The following is a 21520-nucleotide window of genomic DNA, read 5'->3' as shown; positions in this document are numbered from 1 at the left end:
ATCTAATTGAAACCAATTCATTACATTTTGTTCACTGGTTGAATGAGTAAAAGGATGATTCCCCCTCACCATCCCTCCCCCCTCCTTTCTATCTATACACCCACACTTGACTACCAGCATCGAGACACGTTGACAGCAAAATGTCGTTTCTAGCGCCGACTAATACCCCTTTTACTGGTCTACCCAGGTCGCAGCTTGGTGTAAAAGGGTCCTTGAAAAAGAACCTAGGTCGAGTGACCTGGTAAACAGGCCCTGGTAGCAGTGCAGTGTATACAGCTTGAACAGAGTTATCCCAGGTTATGCTTAAAAGCTGCAGATTGGCTGTGTATGAAGAGGCCCGCCTCAAGGGAATGTCTGCAAGTGACATGCAGGGCAAATTCAGGTTCAGTGTAAACGGGGCCCGGCCTGGAAATAACTCAAATCCAAGGTGCAGTGTAAACCGGGTCTGACCTGGGCTGGAACAGTGTCCTGAAAACTGGGTCAGGCCAGGGTTTTTGGCAGAAAGGTGGAATTCGTTGCGCTGAAGCTGCTGGGTGGGGGTGTTGACAGGCTCTTGGTAGGTAAAGCTCTAGGTTTAATGCCCAAAGCTATTCAAAATGATCAATCTCTTGCATGGTAAGCCAGCAAAGAGCACGTGATAATCAATAGATTCTGTGTTGGTGCTGGTATCTATAGGTTCACCTGCACGTTAAGCCCCAAAGGGTGCATCTTAACATGGATTTTTTCTTGCAGATCCAGAGTCTGCAAGGAATAATCCATGTTAAAGTGTACCTTCAGGCAGGGGTGTATCTAGGGGTCCGGGCGCCACTGGCAAAGTAAGGAACAGGCGCCCCCCATATTTGACATAGGGAAGTTGCATGTGCAAAAAAGTGACATGATCTGGTGGAAAAGGGACATGACCATACAATAGTACCCCCAATTCAAATTACACTACAGAGTAGTATCCCTTATACACATGCTCACACAGTAGCAGTTCCCTTTACACATTATGCCCACACAGTAATCCTTATCACACCGTGGAGACATCGTTGCCTAGGTGTCACCCTTGACTCTGAACTGTCCTTTGTTCCACACATTCAATCTGTCTCTAAATCATGTTACATGCACCTTAAAAATAAGAAATTACTTACCGATAATTCTATTTCTCGTAGTCCGTAGTGGATGCTGGGGACTCCGTCAGGACCATGGGGATTAGCGGCTCCGCAGGAGACAGGGCACAAAAGTAAAAGCTTTAGGATCAGGTGGTGTGCACTGGCTCCTCCCCCTATGACCCTCCTCCAAGCCTCAGTTAGGATACTGTGCCCGGACGAGCGTACACAATAAGGAAGGATTTTGAATCCCGGGTAAGACTCATACCAGCCACACCAATCACACTGTACAACCTGTGATCTGAACCCAGTTAACAGCATGATAACAGCGGAGCATCTGAAAAGATGGCTCAGAACAATAATAACCCGATTTTTGTAACAATAACTATGTACAAGTATTGCAGACAATCCGCACTTGGGATGGGCGCCCAGCATCCACTACGGACTACGAGAAATAGAATTATCGGTAAGTAAATTCTTATTTTCTCTGACGTCCTAAGTGGATGCTGGGGACTCCGTCAGGACCATGGGGATTATACCAAAGCTCCCAAACGGGCGGGAGAGTGCGGATGACTCTGCAGCACCGAATGAGAGAACTCCAGGTCCTCCTCAGTCAGGGTGTGCCCCTGACCAAGTATCAGCTCGGCAAAGTTGTAAAGCCGAGACCCCTCGGGCAGCCGCCCAAGATGAGCCCACCTTCCTTGTGGAATGGGCATTTACATATTTTGGCTGTGGCAGGCCTGCCACAGAATGTGCAAGCTGAATTGTACTACACATCCAACTAGCAATCGTCTGCTTAGAAGCAAGAGCACCCAGTTTGTTGGGTGTATACAGGATAACAGCAAGTCAGTTTTCCTGACTCCAGCCGTCCTGGAAACTATATTTTCAGGGCCCTGACAACATCTAGCAACTTGGAGTCCTCCAAGTCCCTAGTAGCCGCAGGTACCACAATAAGCTGGTTCGGGTGAAACACTGACACCACCTTAGGGAGAAACTGGGGATGAGTCCGCAGCTCTGCCCTGTCCGAATGGACAATCAGATATGGGCTTTTTTGAGACAAACGCCGCCAATTCTGACACTCGCCTGGCCGAGGCCAGGGCCAACAGCATGGTCACTTTCCCTGTGAGATATTTCAAATCCACAGATTTGAGCGGTTTAAACCAATGTGATTTTAGGAATCCCAGAACTACGTTGAGATCCCACAGTGCCACTGGAGGCACAAAAGGGGGTTGTATATGCAGTACTCCCTTGACAAACTTCTGGACTTCAGGAACTGAAGCCAATTCTTTCTGGAAGAAAATCGACAGGGCCGAAATTTGAACCTTAATGGACCCCAATTTGAGGCCCATAGACACTCCTGTTTGCAGGAAATGCAGGAAACGACCGAGTTGAAATTTCTTCATGGGGCCTTCCTGGCCTCACACCACGCAACATATTTTCGCCACATGTGGTGATAATGTTGTGCGGTCACCTCCTTCCTGGCTTTGACCAGGGTAGGAATGACCTCTTCCGGAATGCCTTTTTCCCTTAGGATCCGGCGTTCAACCGCCATGCCGTCAACGCAGCCGCGGTAAGTCTTGGAACAGACATGGTACTTGCTGAAGCAAGTCCCTTCTTAGCGGCAGAGGCCATGAGTCCTCTGTGAGCATCTCTTGAAGTTCCGGGTACCAAGTCCTTCTTGGCCAATCCGGAGCCACGAGTATAGTTCTTACTCCTCTACGTCTTATAATTCTCAATACCTTGGGTATGAGAAGCAGAGGAGGGAAGACATACACCGACTGGTACACCCACGGTGTTACCAGAACATCCACAGCTATTGCCTGAGGGTCTTTTGACATGGCGCAATACTTGTCCAGTTTTTTGTTCAGGCGGGACGCCATCATGTCCACCTTTGGTCTTTTCCAACGGTTCACAATCATGTGGAAGACTTCCCGATGAAGTCCCCACTCTCCCGGGTGGAGGTTGTGCCTGCTGAGGAAGTCTGCTTCCCAGTTGTCCACTCCCGGAATGAAACACTGCTGACAGTGCTATCACATGATTTTCCGCCCAGCGAAAAATCCTTGCAGTTTCTGCCATTGCCCTCCTGCTTCTTGTGCCGCCCTGTCTGTTTACGTGGGCGACTGCCGTGATGTTGTCCCACTGGATCAATACCGGCTGACCTTGAAGCAGAGGTCTTGCTAAGCTTAGAGCATTGTAAATTGCCCTTAGCTGCAGTATATTTATGTGGAGAAAAATCTCCAGACTTGATCACACTCCCTGGAAATTTTTTCCCTGTGTGACTGCTCCCCAGCCTCTCAGGCTGGCCTCCGTGGTCACCAGCATCCAATCCTGAATGCCGAATCTGCGGCCCTCTAGAAGATGAGCACTCTGTAACCACCACAGGAGAGACACCCTTGTCCTTGGAGATAGGGTTATCCGCTGATGCATCTGAAAATGCGATCCGGACCATTTGTCCAGCAGATCCCACTGAAAAGTTCTTGCGTGAAATCTGCCGAATGGAATCGCTTCGTAATAAGCCACCATTTTTCCCAGGACTCTTGTGCAATGATGCACTGACACTTTTCCTGGTTTTAGGAGGTTCCTGACTAGCTCGGATAACTCCCTGGCTTTCTCCTCCGGGAGAAACACCTTTTTCTGGACTGTGTCCAGAACCATCCCTAGGAACAGCAGACGTGTCGTCGGAAACGGCTGCGATTTTGGATATTTAGAATCCACCCGTGCTGTCGTAGAACTACTTGAGATAGTGCTACTCCGACTTCCAACTGTTCTCTGGACCTTGCCCTTATCAGGAGATCGTCCAAGTAAGGGATAATTAAGACGCCTTTTCTTTGAAGAAGAATCATCATTTCGGCCATTACTTTGGTAAAGACCCGGGGTGCCGTGGACAATCCAAACGGCAGCGTCTGAAACTGATAGTGACAGTTCCGTACCACGAACCTGAGGTACCCTTGGTGAGAAGGGCAATTTGGGACATGGAGGTAAGCATCCTTGATGTCCAGGGACACCATATAGTCCCCTTCTTCCTGGTTCGCTATCACTGCTCTGAGTGACTCCATCTTGATTTGAACCTTTGTATGTAAGTGTTCAAAGATTTCCCATTTAGAATAGGTCTCACCGAGCCGTCTGGCTTCAGTACCACAATATAGTGTGGAATAATACCCCTTTCCTTGTTGTAGGAGGGGTACTTTGATTATCACCTGCTGGGAATACAGCTTGTGAATTGTTTCCAATACTGCCTCCCTGTCGGAGGAAGACGTTGGTAAAGCAGACATCAGGAGCCTGCGAGGGGGAGACGTCTCGAATCTCCAGTCTGTACCCCTGGGATACTACTTGTAGGATCCAGGGGTCCACTTGCGAGTGAGCCCACTACGCGCTGAAACTCTTGAGACGACCCCCCACCGCACTTGAGTCCGCTTGTACGGCCCCAGCGTCATGCTGAGGACTTGGCAGAAGCTGTGGAGGGCTTCTGTTCCTGGGAATGGGCTGCCTGCTGCAGTCTTCTTCCCTTTCCTCTATCCCTGGGCAGATATGACTGGCCTTTTGCCCGCTTGCCCTTATGGGGACGAAAGGACTGAGGCTGAAAAGACGGTGTCTTTTTCTGCTGAGATGTGATTTGGGGTAAAAAAGGTGGATTTTCCAGCTGTTGCCGAGGCCACCAGGTCCGATGGACCGACCCCAAATAACTCCTCCCCTTTATACGGCAATACTTCCATGTGCCGTTTGGAATCTGCATCACCTGACCACTGTCGTGTCCATAAACATCTTCTGGCAGATATGGACATCGCACTTACTCTTGATGCCAGAGTGCAAATATCCCTCTGAGCATCTCGCATATATAGAAATGCATCCTTTAAATGCTCTATAGTCAATAAAATACTGTCCCTGTCAAGGGTATCAATATTTTCAGTCAGGGAATCCGACCAAGCCACCCCAGCGCTGCACATCCAGGCTGAGGCGATCGCTGGTCGCAGTATAACACCAGTATGTGTGTATATACCTTTTTAGGATATTTTCCAGCCTCTCAGCTGGCTCCTTGAGGGCGGCCCTATCTGGAGACGGTACCGCCACTTGTTTTGATAAGCGTGTGAGCGCCTTATCCACCCTAAAGGGTGTTTCCCAACGCGCCCTAACTTCTGGCGGGAAAGGGTATAACGCCAATAATTTTCTATCGGGGGAAACCCACGCATCATCACACACTTCATTTAATTTATCTGATTCAGGAAAAACTACAGGTAGTTTTTTTTCACACCCCACATAATACCCTTCTTGTGGTACTTGTAGTATCAGAAATATGTAACACCTCCTTCATTGCCCTTAACATGTAACGTGTGGCCCTAAAGGAAAATACGTTTGTTTCTTCACCGTCGACACTGGAGTCAGTGTCCGTGTCTGTGTCGACCGACTGAGGTAAATGAGCGTTTTACAGCCCCTGACGGTGTTTGAGACGCCTGGACAGGTACTAATTTGTTTGCCGGCCGTCTCATGTCGTCAACCGACCTTGCAGCGTGTTGACATTATCACGTAATTCCTTAAATAAGCCATCCATTCCGGTGTCGACTCCCTAGAGAGTGACATCACCATTTCAGGCAATTGCTCCGCCTCCTCACCAACATCGTCCTCATACATGTCGACACACACGTACCGACACACAGCACACACACAGGGAATGCTCTGATAGAGGACAGGACCCCACTAGCCCTTTGGGGAGACAGAGGGAGAGTTTGCCAGCACACACCAAAAACGCTATAATTATACAGGGACAACCTTTATACAAGTGTTTTTCCCTTATAGCATTTTAATATATATATATACATATCGCCAAATAAGTGCCCCCCCTCTCTGTTTTAACCCTGTTTCTGTAGTGCAGTGCAGGGGAGAGCCTGGGAGCCTTCCCACCAGCATTTCTGTGAGGGAAAATGGCGCTGTGTGCTGAGGAGAATAGGCCCCGCCCCCTTTTCGGCGGGCTTCTTCTCCCGTTTTTTTGAGACCTGGCAGGGGTTAAATACATCCATATAGCCCCCAGGGGCTATATGTGATGTATTTTTAGCCAGAATAAGGTACTATCATTGCTGCCCAGGGCGCCCCCCCCCAGCGCCCTGCACCCTCAGTGACCGCTGCTATGAAGTGTGCTGACAACAATGGCGCACAGCTGCAGTGCTGTGCGCTACCTTATGAAGACTCTTCTGCCGCCGTTTCTGGACCTTCACTTTTCGGCATCTGCAAGGGGGGTCGGCGGCGCGGCTCCGGGACGAACCCCAGGGTGAGACCTGTGTTCCGACTCCCTCTGGAGCTAATGGTGTCCAGTAGCCTAAGAAGCCAATCCATCCTGCACGCAGGTGAGTTCACTTCTCTCCCCTAAGTCCCTCGTAGCAGTGAGCCTGTTGCCAGCAGGACTCACTGAAAATAAAAAACCTAACAAACTTTTACTCTAAGCAGCTCTTTAGGAGAGCCACCTAGATTGCACCCTTCTCGGCCGGGCACAAAAATCTAACTGAGGCTTGGAGGAGGGTCATAGGGGGAGGAGCCAGTGCACACCACCTGATCCTAAAGCTTTTACTTTTGTGCCCTGTCTCCTGCGGAGCCGCTAATCCCCATGGTCCTGACGGAGTCCCCAGCATCCACTTAGGACGTCAGAGAAAACATATCAAAAATACGCCCTTATCTTACACAAGACACTGCAAAAACTCTAATCCATGCACTCATCATCTCCTGCATTGATTATTGTAATAGTCTCCTTACTGGTCTTCCCAAACATAGGCTATCACCACTTCAATCCATTTTAAATGCAGCTGCGAGGCTAATCTTCCTCGCCAGACGTTCTTCATCTGCTGATCCGCTCTGTCAGTCCCTCATTGGTTACCAGTATTCTACCGTGTCAAATATAAAATACTTACTTACATACAAGGCTATTAACCAAACTGCACCTTCATACATCTCCTCACTCATCTCAAAATATCTCCCTACCAGACCTCTCCGCTCTGCACAAGATCTGCGTCTCTCATCCACATGTATTACCTGTTCCCACTCAAAATTACAGGACTTTACCCAGGCTTCACCCACTCTGTGGAATGCACTCCCACGCACAATTAGACTCTCCTCTAGTCTCCAAACCTTTAAACGTTCTCTGAAAACTAATCTCTTCAGACAAGCCTACCAAATTTCAGACCCACCCACATAACCTTCAATGCTTCCCTATCCAGTTACATCCCCTCTGTACAGTCCACATAAACTCACATTTTGTCTTCCAACATTGCTGGGTGATCATATCATATACAACCCATTAAGAACCTAGCAACCTGGGGAACCATTATGTGACAGGTAGCATCTATCCTTGTGTATCAATGCCTATTTCCCTATAGATTGTGAGCTTGCGAGCAGGGCTTTCCTACCTCTGTCTGTGTCTGTCTTTGCCCAGTTTTGTTCTATAATTGTTCTAATTGTAAAGCGCAACGGAATATGCTGCGCTATATAAGAAACTGCTAATAAATAAATAAATAAATAAATATTCAAATGTACATAGCTGTAGTCCCCCCTCAGCACATAGCCATAGTCCCCACCAGAATACACCATGTAATTATTCCCCCCCCAGTATATAGTTACAGTACCCAACCCAGCACATAGGCTATTCACTGGGAGGGGACTATGGCTAAGTCTTCCCAGCACACAGCCTTAGTCTCCACCTCTTCCAGCAGAGTCATAGTTCCCACCCCCCTCCCATCACATTGTAATAGTATCCTCACAGCATAGCCATAGTGCTCCTCCCAAAGCACATAGCCATAGTCCCCATCCACCTCCCAGCACATAGCCGTAGTCCCCCCTCAGCACATAGCCATAGTCCCCCCCCCCCCCCCCCCACACTCCAAGCACATAGCTGTAGTCCCCCTTCAGCACATAGCAGTAGTCTCCCCCACTCCCAGCACTTAGCCATAGTATCCCCACACAGGACATAGCCCTAGTACCATCCAAGCACATAGTCATAGTCCCCATCCCCCTCCGAGCACAGCCATAGTCCCCTCACCCTCCCTCCTCAACCTAGCACATAGACATAGTCCACACCCCACAACATCCCAGCACGTAGCTGTAGCGTCTGGTAATACCTGGTGTGCCGAGCTGCCTGGGCATTGCCTGGACTGGAGGCTTAAACAGCTGGCAGGACCAGGTGCCAGTCTCCAGCACCGCACCATACTATGTGAAGAAACTGAAAATAAACTACAGCTCCCAGAAGCCCTTGCTGCCGGGAGATCCCGATAGCAAGGGTTGCTGGGACTTGTAGTTTATTTTCAGTGCATTGCAGTGCCGGAAACCGTGCCAGCTCCCGTCTGCTGAGCGAGCCTCTGCCCTCCATCCTAGGCAATGCACAGGCAGCTTGGCACACCAGGTATTGCCAGACACTACAGTTTAAGGGATTCCACCCATTGGCCGAGGGTGGCACCACTGGATGGCGCCCACTGCTCGGCTGGTGCCCCTGGCAAGTGCAGTCCTAGCCAATGGGTAGATACGCCCCTGCCTTCTGGGTCTAAACCCACAGAGATACTGCACTGTTTGAATATGTCCAGGCAATAAGCTGCAGGGTAAATCCCACCCCCAATACCCCGAAGGAAAATGTGGATAAGTCACTATGAAAAACAAAATTTGCACAGAGCTGTACATCATACATACCTGGTGTTATAGTCTATTATTTCATTATCCGGTTTAACAAATGTATCATAAACCACTTGTAAACTAGGACCAACCACCGTGACTCTTGTAAGTTCCAGACCATGTGTTGTGTAGCACTAAACATAAAATAAAAATATCTATAAATATATAATTTTTTCTTTTTATGTAACAAGAACCAGATTTGTTTTAAAACCCTCATTACCATTTCACAATCCAAGGAAAATATTCCAGGATTTCCATCTGATGGCTGCAGTTTTACTAAAGTCTTTATAAAACCATCAAGATTTTCCTTCAGACCATCATGCACATGAAGCTATAAAGAAGAAAAACAGAAGTTATTTTTTTTTCTAGGTTTAGAGTCCAGGTTGGAAGAGCGTACAGTCCATTTGTGAGCTTGTCCTAAACTTCATACACAGAATGAGAAAACAAGTAATTTGAGAAAATTTAGACATACCTGAAAGAGATGCGGTTACCATCCTGGCGGTCAGCACACAGACGTCGGGATCCTGGATGCCAGAATGCCAGCAGGGGGGCCCAGGACTATTCCCACTCGTGGGTGTCCATGACACCCATAGAGTGGGAATAGAACCTGTGGCGAGTGCAGCGAGCCCACAAAGGGCTTCGTTCCACTTGTCCCCCTGCCAGTATTCTGGCAGCTGGGATCCCCGCGTCTGTAAGCTCACCGCCGGGATTCAGACCGCTGGTCACCCAGCCCTAACCCATCTAGCTTATGATGATATATACCACCTAGGTAAGTCTTCCTTCAGCAATCAAGGGGTGTTATAAGATCATATACAGTTTATTCAGGTTTACCTTTGCCATCTGACATCCTGGACTCCCTACTGCTGCTTCACAACAACTATAGCGTGTTTCCATCCCACCTGGTACTATTGAAAAATATGCAAAAATAAAATATAACTCTTCTCAGTCATTTATATAAAAGGTTCTTGGACATATACATATATTGTTTCTATTACTTGCCTCTATGTCTAAGAACTTTGCCAGAGTGATAAGTGCACTCTTCCTTACGCACATGCTTTCCTTGCATGGATATAGAATAAGTTTCACCACAGCGACCACAAACTCTTCTTAAAGCTACAAGGAAAGAGGTCTACATTAATAAGAAAGTTTAAAGAAAAAGTAGTAAAAAGTTTGCCGTGAACTACTAGAATAAATGGGGACTGTCCTGCATGAACCTAATGCAACACTAACCAGATTAGGCCACTTAGTCACTGGAAAGTTAAACAATACATTATTTCAGCCTTAGGGAAAAATTTACTAAGCAGGGAGGTTGTTGATGTAGAATAGAATCCAGGACACCTATGATTTAAATACAGTAGGTACTGTGGCTGATTAAAACCAGGCTTGAAAACAGATTGTGTGTAAATCATAGGTGTCCCTCTTAAAGGTATATTATAAAATCGATCATCCAAGTGTATTTTGAAAAGAAGCAGCAAGGTGGCAGAAACCAAGGGGTTGGTGCCGTTGTATGGAGTAGATACTAGAAGGGGGTAGGAGAACTATGGAGGGAAGAGGGCCCTGCTCCTGAGAGCTTACATTCTGAAGACAAACAGACAGGGATGACAGAACGTGAGTGGGTTTGGATGAGAGCTGGATGGCTGCGATGAAGTGAGTATTGAGAGCCACTGGAGCAGTGAGGTGGAGCATCTGATAGGGCGAGAATTCCAGAGGTAGGGAGCAGCATAGCCAAAATCTTGGGAGGCAGGAATGGAAGGAAGTAATTAGCAGGAGAGGCGGCAAGAATTTGTGGAGCGAAGAGAGTGGGTAGGAGTGTGAAGGGAGATCAGGTCAGCTATAAAATATGGAAGGATTGGGGGAGGGCTTTGCAAGCGAGAAGCCTAAATTTGGTTCTGAAGGGGGGGGGGAGCCATTGAAGAGCTTGTAGGAGAGGGGATGTAGATGTAATATTTTTGGAAAGGAAGATGGGCCAGGCAGCAGCATTGAGGTTGGAGTGGAGAGAGGTTGGAGTCTTAATAGGAGATTACAGTAGTCCAGTTTGGAAATGACCAAAGAGTGGATGAGGGTCTTCATAGCATCCACGATAGGAAAGGTCCAATCCAGAAAATATTTCCAGATGAAACGGCAGGACTGCGAAATGTGTGATTTGAAGGAGAAGCTAAGGATTACTCTACTCTAGCCCCCAAGTGGGCTGTCTTAGATGGTTGTGCCGTCAATAGATAATTGGTTGGAGATAAGGTTTTGTGAGAGGGTAGGACAATATCTTGTCTAAGACTGAGCTGATTAAGTTTAAGAAAGTGCTGGGACATCCAGGAAGGAATAGCAGAGAGACAGTTGGAAATAGTGAGGAGAGGTAGATCGGATTGTCATCAGCATGGGTGTGGCTCAATACATTTACAGTAAACATATAGTCCGTATGGTGACGCCATATGGCCAACAAGTCTTTTTTTAAAAAGGTTTTGGGGTGTCATTTTGTATGTTTCATCATGTGTGACCACAATCAGTGTACCGTGTACCCTCGCTTCTCTCACCAGGTTACTATTCCCAGTCGTGGTCCACATGGAAGGTAAATGAAAGCATAAAAATTAAAAAAAAAAATTTTGACGAAAATCAAACCTTTTGAACCTGTCAACTGTATGGGGTTGACCTATTGACTAAATAGACACTTGCCCCTCCTACCAAACTGTCTAGAATCTGTGCCCGAGGAGACGGACATGCTTCGAGAGAAAAGGAATACAAAAAAAAAAGAAAAGCCAAGCTAACCAACTCTGAAAAATTCAGCAACGGCTGAACTAAGTATCAAAGCAGGAATACGAAACACTGGGCGGGAGCCCAGCATCCTCTACGAACAACGAGAAAAGGATTTACCGGTAGGTAATTAAAATCCTATTTTCTCTTACGTCCTAGAGGATCCTGGGGTCCATTTTAGTACCATAGCTCCAAGTATGGGAGGGAGAGTGCAGAGGATCTTGCAGAACAGATTGACCAAACTTTAGGTCCTCACAGGCCAAAGTATCGAACTTGTAGAACTTAGCAAACGTGTTCGACCCTGACCAAGTTGCTTCCCGGCAAAGTTGTAAAGCAGAGACACCTTGGGTAGTCGCTCAGGAAGAACCCACTTTACGAGTAGAGTGGGTCTTAACAGATTTTGGACATGGCAAGCATGCCCTAGAATAAGCATGCTGGATAGTGAACCTGATCCAGTGAGAAATTGTCTGCTTAGAAGCAGGACACCCAACCTTGTTGGGATCATAAAGAACAAACCGAGCGTCCACCTTCCTGTGATGAGAAGTTCTCCTCACATATTTTCAAAGCCCTCAACATCCAAGGACTTTGAGGTAATTGAGGAGTCAGTAGCCACTGGCACCACAATAGGTTGGTTGATATAAAAAGGCTGACAACCTTCGGAAGAAATTGCCGACTCATTCTGAGGTCTTGCATGACAATGCCCCCAGTTCCGATACGCACGTCTAGCAGACGCCAAAGCCAATAGTAGGACCGCTTTCCAAGTAAGAAACTTGACGTCCATGTCCTGTAAAGTCTCAAACCAATCTAATTGCAGGAACTGCAGTACCACAGTAAGATCCCAAGGTGTCGTAGGCAGCACAAAGGGTGGTTGAATATGCAGAACCCCTTTCAAGAATGTCTGAACTTCAGGAAGAGCAGCCAATTGTTTCTGGAAGAAAATGGACAAGGCCAAAATCTGGACCTTTATAGAGCCCAAGCGTAGGCAGACATCCACACCTGCTTGCAGAAAGAGGAGAAACCGTCCCAGTTGAAACTCCACCGTAGAAAACTTCTTGGATTCACACCAAGACACATACTTTTTCCAAATCCGATGGTAATGTTTTGACGTTACTCCCTTCTTAGCCTGTATCAGGGTAGTAATGACCTTTTTCGGAATGTCCTTCCGAGCTAAGATCTGGTGTTCAACCTCCATGCCATCAAACGTAGCCGCGGTAAGTCTTGATAGGCGAAAGGCCCCTGTTGCAGAAGGTCCTCGCGAAGAGGGAGAGGCCTCGGATACTCCAGCAGTAATTCCAGAAGATCCGCGTACCAAGCCCTTCTTGGCCAGTCTGGAGCAATGAGGATCGCCTGAACTCCTGTTCTCTTTATGAGCTTGAGAATCCTTGGGATGAGTGGCAGTGGAGGGAACACATACATTGACTGGTACGTCCACGGAGTAACCAGTGCGTCCACCACCACTGCATGCAGGTCTCTTGACCTGGAACAGTACCTCCGAAGCTTCCTGTTGAGGCGAGAGGCCATCTTGTCTATTTGAGGTACACCCCATCGGCTTGTTACCTCTGCGAACACCTCCGGGTGAAGGCCCCATTCTCCTGGATGGAGATTGTGTCTGCTGTGGAAGTCTGCTTCCCAGTTGTCCACTCCCGGAATGAAGATTGCAGACAGCGCCACCGCGTACTTTTCTGCCTGGAGGATGATTCTCGTTACCTCTGACATCACAGCTCTGCTCTTCGTTCCGCCCTGCCTGTATGTATTACACCGCTGTGACGTTGTCCGACTGAACCTGAATGGCTTGATCTTGAAGAGATGTGCCGCTTGTAGAAGGCCGTTGTAAATTGCCCTCAGTTCCAGAACGTTTATTGGAAGGAGAGATTCCTGACTGAACCACCTTCCTTGGAAGTCTTCCCCTCGGGTGACTGCTCCCCAACCTCAGACTTGCATCCGTGGTTAGAAGGATCCAATTCTGAATCCCAAACCTGTGGCCTTCGAGTAGGTGAGAAGCTTGCAGCCACCATAGGAGTGAAATTCTGGCTTTCAGTGACAGGCGTATCAGTTGGTGCATGTGAAGATGTGATCCCGACCATTTGTCTAGGAGATCCAGTTGGAAGAACCTCGCATGGAATCTTCCGTACCGAAGAGCCTCGTAGGATACAACCATCTTCCCCAGAAGGTGAATGCATTGATGAACCGACACCCAGGCTGGCTTCAGGAGCTCCTGGACCATTGATTGAAGTGCAGAGGGTGTTTCTACCGGTAGAGAAAGCATTGGTGATCCAGTGTCGAGTATCATCCCCAGGAAGGACAGTCTCCTTGTTGGCTCCATATGTGACTTTGGAAGGTTCAGGATTCACCCATGATCCTGTAGTCAAGTTGAGAGCAATACTCTACATCATCTCCTTGGAAGACGCTTTCATCAGCAGATCGTCCAGATATGGAATTATGTTCACTCCCTGTCTGCGGAGGAGTAGCATCATCTTTGCCATGACCTTGGTGAACACCATTGGTGCTGTGGAGAGGCCAAATGGCAGTGCCTGGAACGGTTAGTGACAGTCCAGCAGTGCAAATCTGAGATAAGCCTGGTGAGGCAGCCAGATCGGTATGTGAAGGTACACATCCTTGATATCCAGGGATACTAGAAATTCCCCCTCCTCCAGACTCGAGATCACTGCTCTCAGAGACTCCATCTTGAATTTGAATTCCCTCAAGTAGGGGTTCAATGACTTTAGTTTTAATATTGGCCTTACCGAACCGTCCGGTTTCGGTACCAAACAGGTTTGAGTTATAACCCTTGTGTCGTAGGTGAAGTGGAACTGGAACAATGACATCCGCTTGAACCAATTTTTGAATGGCTTCCTGTAGGATGGCACTTTGTCAGCGAAGCTGGTAAGCCGGATTTGAAGAATCTGTGAGGTGGGAGTTCTTAAAACACCAGTCTGTATCCCTGGGCAACAATATCCTTTACCCAGGGGTCTAGGCATGAAGACACCCAAACGTGACTGAAAGCTTGAAGTCTCGCTCCCACCTGTCCGACCTCCAGGCTGGGAGGTCCACAGTCATGCTGAAGATTTTGAGGAAGCAGAACCTTTTTTCTGTTCCTGGAAACCTGATGGTGCAGGTTTTCTGGACTTTCCCCGACCACCACTAAAGAAGGTGGGCGGGGGTTTGGATTTTTTAAATTTTGCGGTCCGAAAAGACTGTAGTGTAGGCGAAGGATAAGATTTTCTAGCCAGTGGTGCTGCTGGGGAAAGAAAGGTTGACTTACCCGCAGTTGCCGTGGAGATCCACGCATCTAATGCGTTCCCAAACAGAGCCTGGCCTGTGAAGGGTCCTCCTCAGGGAAAGGGAAAACAATGAGAACCCTTTTAGGGATATGGAATTTTTTTCCTAGGATTTTTCAAACAAGGAGTTTAACTCCTTGGAAACCAGGAAGGTAAGCAAGGATTTCTTACTTTCTGTAAAATAAGATACCTCCACCTGCTCAGGTACAGTACCTTCTCAGTAATGTGCAAAACATCCCTAATGGCTTTAATCATTAGTTGCACCCCTTTAGCAAGGGATGTATCACCCCCTGCATATCCCCAGCACCGTCCCGCCTCAGGGTCGGTATCAGGGTCAGCTTGCATTATCTGGGTAACTGTACGCTTTTGTGGGTATGCAGGCGGGGTTTTTGACGAATTAGTGGGGGCCAAATACTGCAAACACTCCACAGATTTCCTCAAAAACTGCGTCTTTCTCAGTATGCGTCATCCCCGTAGAAATCTGGGATATCATTCCCATTAAAGAATCCACCCATGCGGGTTTGGATTCGGAAGGCAGAGAGCATATTACAGTCTTGAGTACATGGAATAGACTCCTCAGGAGAAGTTAAACACTCTGCAGCACAGGAGCCAGCCACGCAGCACCCCTGTAGGCAGTTATGATAAAAGCCCGGCACATACTAACCAACAATAATAGGTTAATTAGTACTAACACACTCTCCTCTCCCCCCCCCCTACCCCCCAGTCTATAACACCCTGGTACCGCAGAGGATAACTGGAGTTACATGGAGGGCACCGCTCCCTGTCAGCGTCTTGCTTCCTATGTCTGCAGGGAGAAAATGGCGCTGGTGAGAGTTGGATCCGCTCTGAGGAGAAGCCCCACCCCCTGTAATGGTGCGCGGCTTCCCGCACAATTTGATTATACTGGCCGGAGGTCTTATATGCTAACAGCGGAATTAGCCTGTAAGCTGCTTTTACCAGTTTAGGGTGATCGCGCTGGCCCAGGACGCCCCTCCAAGTGCCTACACTGTGTTGCTGAGCCTTCATGGGAGCGCAGCTTGTCAGAGCTGCGCTCCCACCCTTGTGCAGCTATATCTGCCGGCGACCCGCTAACAGGGACGCCGGCGCTGTACTCACCACTATCTTTTGGCTCTGTTATGGGGTGGCAGCCGTGCTACAGGAGTGAGTGGTCGCCTCGTGGGCTTGCGATCAGCACCCTCAGGAGCTCAGTGTCCTGTCAGCGGACATAGAGAATCATTTACCCTTCTGAGTCGTTTCCTACTCCACCTCCCCTCAAGTCCCACGAAGCAGGAAGGCTGTTGCCAGCAGCCTTCCTGTACCTAATGCTCTATTAAAACAAATGTAAAAAAAAAAAAAAAAAACACAAAAAACACACTAGCTGTGACCGGCTCCTCAGGCAACATTTTCTAAACGTAGTCTGGTAGGAGGGGCATAGAGGGAGGAGCCAGCCCACACTATTAATCTCTTAAAGTGCCCATGGCTCCTAGTGGACCCATCTATACCCCACGATACTAAAATGGACCCCAGCATCCTCTAGGACGCAAGAGGAAAAAAAAAAGTGTGAAAAACCTAACCTTTTGCGCATCCAATGTTTTACAGCATCTTATTGGATACACCTCTCAGCATTAGAATTATAAAAGTGTCTTGTAATGCTGCAGAGGATACACTGCCTTCCACTCAGATTAAGGTTTTAAATGACAACTTTGCCCACCACGACTTTAGAAGCTTCACTGACACATACAGATTTATCTTCATCTCACTTACCATCAGCACCCACTGTTTTTGTTGTTGCACCATGTATTAAAGCACTACCAGGTTTGTCAGGATTTGGCCTTGGATATCCATTCTCTATTAACTGGTCTCCAGACAATATGTACTCTTTCAGTACATTATAAAAATTAAGTCCAGTAAGTTCTGTAAAACAAATACTTGTTAATAGAAATTATTATTCATATTTTTTTAAACGTATCAGTAACAGGAAAATTCAGTTGAAGCACAGCCCTTTTCCAGGAAAACCTCAAACATTTGCTTGCTCAATCACAATCTTGCACAAGCATGTCTTGACTATGTTGCAAAAGCAAAAGTTCCTGACCATTCACCATCTGGTGGAAGTGCTTCAATACACCAGTTATGGCACTGCAGTTTATACAAGTTATTTTGACTTAAGAGTTGGCATGGAGAAGTAAAGGCATAATGCCCGATGCCCACCTTCTTATGCAAGGCAAATGAAAATAGGATTTTTGTTACCTACCGGTAAATCCTTTTCTCATAGTCCATAAGGGATACTGGGGTCACTTAGTATGATGGGTACAGATGGGGTCCAAATGAGCCTTTGCACTTTAAAAGTCTTCAACTTTGTGTGCTGGCTCCTCCCCTCTATGCCCCCTCCTCCAGCCAGTCTAGGTAAAACTGTGCCCGAAGGAGAATAGACATACTTGAGAGAAGGAACATGAGTATTGAGATTCACACACCAGCACACCATAACAAACCGACCAGCAATGGCTGGTAACAAATCAACAGCTGAACAGGTAGACCTTTACAGAAGAAAAACCGTCAGAAAAAAAAAAAAAAACAATGCACTGAGGCGGGCGCCCAGTATCCCTTATGGACTACGAGAAAAGGATTTACCAGTAGGTAGCCAAAATCCTATTTTCTCTAGCATCCATAAAGGATACTGGGGTCACTTAGTATGATGGGGACGTCCCAAAGCATACAGAACGGGCAGAGATGTCTGCAACACCGCCTGCCCAAACTGGGTATCCTTTGGCCAGGGTATCAAACCTGTAGAACCACACAAAGGTGTTCTTCCCCAGCCAGGTAGCAGCTCGGCATAGTTGCACGGCAGAGACTCCATGGGCAGCCACCCAGGAAGACCCCACCGATCCTGTAGAGTGGGCCTTCAGAGACTGAGAACAGGTAAGGCTGCAGACACATAGGCTTACTATCCAACAGGCCTAAGCCAACGAGCAATGGCCTGCTTAGACTCAGGGAAACCCTTTTTCTGCGCATCAGAGCACAAACAGGGAATCTGTCTTTCTGATCCGAGCCATCCTCTTGACATAGAACTTCAAGGCTTGCACAGCTTCCAATGATTTCAGAGGAGCAGAAGAGCCAGAACTAGATGGGCCACAATAGGTCAGTTCAAGTGGAATGCAGAGACAACTTTCAGCAGGAACTGCTGCCTAGTCCTGAGCTCTGCTCTGTCTTTATAGAAGACCAAGTATGGACTTTTACACAATAAAGGCCCCCAATTCTGAAGCAGAAGCCATGGCCAGCGACATTACAGTCTTCTACGTAAGGTACTTGTCTACCGCCATCGGAAGGTTCAAACCAGGAGGACTGTAGAAACTCCAAGACCACATTCAAATCCCATGGTGCCTTTGGCGTCATAAAGGGAGGTGGTATGTGAAGTACCCCACTTGCAAGAAAGTTTCAACTTCTGGCAACATTGCCAACTTCTTCTGGAAGAAAACAGGACTGAAATCTGGACCTTGAGGGAGCCCAGACATAGGCCCATATCCACTCCAGCCTGTAGGAAACGCAAGAAGCGTCCTAGGTAAAAATCCGCAGAAGGATACGTGCGCTCTTCGCACGGAGACATATCTCCTCCAGATATGATGGTAATGCTTTGACGTTACAGGCTTCCTGGCCTGAACCATGGTTGCAATAACCTTTCTGCGAGCTACGATGTTCCGCTCAACCTCCATGCAGTCAGTCAAACGAAGCCGCCATAAGTCCGGGTAGATAAACGATCCTTGTTGAAGATCTCTTCTCCGTGGAAGAGGCCAAGGGTCTTCGACGGACATGTCCAGAAGTTCCACATACCACACCCTCCGAGGCCAGTCTGGGGTAATGAGAATTGCCTGGACTCTGATGCCCGATTCTCTTTAGCACCCTTGGTAGCAACGGAATCGGCGGAAACAGGTAGGCCAACTGGTAAGGCCATGGCGTCATCCGTGCATCCACTGCTATCGCCTGATGGGTCCCTGGTTCTCGAACAAAACCAGCAAAGCTTCTTGTTGAGCCAAGAAGCCATCAGGTCAATCTACAGGCAGTCCCACAGGTCTGATCTGCCGAAACACCTGTGGGAGGATGCCCCACTTTCCCGGGTGGAGTCCACTTCCCAGTTGTCCACTCCCGGAATAAAGATGGCCAACATTGCTTTTGCATTTCTTTCAGCCCAGAGGAGTATCCTTGATATTTTTCACATGCAGGCTCTGCTCTTTGTTCCTCCCTGTCGATTGATATCTGCGTTGTCTGACTGAACTTGAAGCAGAGAAGAGGCCTGAAGCAGAGCGTTGTAGATCGTCTGAAGTTCCAGAATGTTGATCGGAAGCAGGGCTTCGGGAGACTGAGCCCCTTGGGTGACAGCTCCCCATCCCTGCAGACTCGCGTCTGTTGTGAGGATACAAAAAAAAAAAAAAAAAACACCCCAAAACTTCGACCTTCCAGCAGGGTTGAGGACTGTAGCCACCACAGGAGGGGAACCCTGGCCTGAGGTGAGAGGCGTATGATCCAATGAATCTGAAGATGTGATCTGGACCACTTGCTCAGGAGATCCAATGGAAATTCCGTACTGGATCGCCTCGTAAGAGGCTACCATCTTTCCCAACAACCGTGTGCAAAGACGGATGGATATCAGATTCGGCCTTAGAACCACTCAGACCATCTCCTGGAGCATCTTTGCCTTGTCCTCTGTTAGGGATACCTTCTGAGCCACTGTATCCAGAAACATTCACAGGAACAGGACCCGCAGAGTTTGCTCCAGGTGAGACTTCTGTAAATTTTGAATTCACCCATGAAGTGACAGAAGCTGAATAGTGCGGTTGATATTGAGCAATAGAAGCTCCATGAATCTCGCCTTTATCAAGAGATCGTCCAGGTAAGGAACGATGTTGACCCCTTGGACTCGGAGCTGGAACATCATATCCGCCACCACCTTCTTGAAGACCCGCAGAGCAGTGTACAGGCTGAAGGGCACAGCCTGGAACTGTTATTGGTCGTTCAACAGGGCAAACCGCAGGTAAGCCTGGTGGGGCGGCCAAATCGGGATATGGAGATGAGCATCCTTTATACCCAGTGAAACCATGAACTGATCTTTTACACAGGGATCTTCATGAAATATTTTGGACAGGCCTCTACCTTGGAATCCCTTAGGATGAGTGGAGGACCACCTTCATTCCGAAGTGTTTATGGAAGACTTGGTGCTCTGTTTTTTGTGATCCTGTAAAACAGGTCTGTTTCTCCTCTGGTACCTCTGTTGCATTGAGGCACCACTGGCACTGCTCCCAACACTTGCAACCCTAAGATGATGATCTCGGGTAAGCATATCTGGTGGGCGAAGTCGCAACAGTAGGTACGTGGATCCACAAGAAGTAATCTGTGAGATTCCTGAACCCAGCATTCACTAACCACTGACTTAATCATAAGCTCTGCGAGCAGAGAATGTCATAGTAGTACTGCAGTACCTGGTTAATGAGCGGAGTGGACATAGCAAGCTCTTTACTAACCTCCTTGTTCTAAATTTGAATATATGGCTCCCAGATAGGAACAGATACTACCCTTGACCAGAAGGCAGAGAGGCGATGCACAAGCATTTATAAATGCCTATTTTTTTTTAAGCATGCACACAGCGTCTATTCAGTGGAGACAGAAGGAAAGGGGGCATGCCAGCAGCTCACAGCAGAAGGCGTGCTAGGCATGCCCCCTCAGTGACGAAAACAAGGGCGTGACACGTGATCATGGGACACTCTGCGAAGCCACACACCCTTCTCCATAGGCCACATCCCCTTTTTGGGCAGCCACGCACAGATGTCCCTCCTTTCTAGAAACAGAAGTTGGGATGCATGGCACATGGAGAACATACAAACTCCACACAGCCCCGGTCGTGATGGGCACGGACCCCCGACCCCCCCCCCCCCCCCCTCGTGATGTGAGGCAGCAATGTCAATCTGATAGACAACCCCCTTTGAACAGGTATTCCTGTTTATTTTTTTTATATTGATTTATCTACTTTAGGGGGGTTTTCCAGACCCTTCTATCCTCTGGAGGGAAGGTAAGGCTGTATATGAATTTCTTAGTCACATGAAATTATCATTAGGCAGACTACATGGCCTCCTGAATGAGTCACCAGTTAACTCCTTAATGGAGACTTTTCTGTGTACATAAATATCTGTTATATTTACACAGATCTTATAGCATAATAATTGCTCTACTCCCTAAGGTAGACAATTTCTATACCCTCTTAAGAAGCACTAATCTTAAATTTTGGCAACATCTAGCAAGTTCACCCTTCAGACACAGTACAAAAGAAGCAGACACACTGTGGTCTATGTAATCATTCCCCTCCTCTGCCTGTAGGCAACGTTGTATCCACATTAGGGTGGCTGCTGAGAACCACACCACAAACAGAGGAAAACCAGTCTGAACTAGTTTTTACTCCGATTAGTATACAGTATGTAGGGGGACATACATGGGAAAAAAGCATGCTTTTCACAGTTTATACAGAGAAAGAACCAGCACACCAGCCTCCAGATACAGTAAGTGCAGGGCTACATAAAAATAATACATACACATATACACACACAGTGGGGATTGAAAGTTTGGGCACCCCAGGCAAAAATTCATTTTAATGTGCAAAAAGAAGCCAAGGAAAGATGGAAAAAATCTCCAAAAAAGGCATCAAATTACAGATTAGACATTCTAACATGTCAAAAAAAGTTTGATTTTATTTCCATCATTTACACTTTCAAAAGAACAGGAAACAAA

At 47.6% G+C, this 21520-nt stretch overlaps 1 protein-coding gene across 5 annotated transcripts in view; it reads right to left on the bottom strand.

Annotated features, from left to right (window-relative positions):
* Window positions 1-21520, bottom strand: part of LOC134898490 (RNA exonuclease 1 homolog) — a 279518-nt gene that overhangs the window by 99366 nt on the left and 158632 nt on the right. For all 5 annotated transcript variants that reach the window (XM_063914100.1, XM_063914099.1, XM_063914101.1 and 2 more), the window contains exons 10-14: window positions 16517-16666; window positions 9729-9842; window positions 9561-9634; window positions 8950-9060; window positions 8748-8863 (exon numbers count right to left, since the gene is read on the bottom strand). In XM_063914100.1, coding sequence (XP_063770170.1) covers window positions 8748-8863; window positions 8950-9060; window positions 9561-9634; window positions 9729-9842; window positions 16517-16666 — 565 coding nt within the window. The remainder of the gene's footprint in view (window positions 1-8747; window positions 8864-8949; window positions 9061-9560; window positions 9635-9728; window positions 9843-16516; window positions 16667-21520) is intronic.

The sequence above is a fragment of the Pseudophryne corroboree genome, chromosome 1 (genome assembly GCF_028390025.1).
Source record: "Pseudophryne corroboree isolate aPseCor3 chromosome 1, aPseCor3.hap2, whole genome shotgun sequence".
NCBI lineage: Eukaryota > Metazoa > Chordata > Amphibia > Anura > Myobatrachidae > Pseudophryne > Pseudophryne corroboree.
The sequence above is the reverse complement of the archived record's forward strand: the minus strand, read 5'-3'. Positions and strand labels throughout refer to the sequence as shown.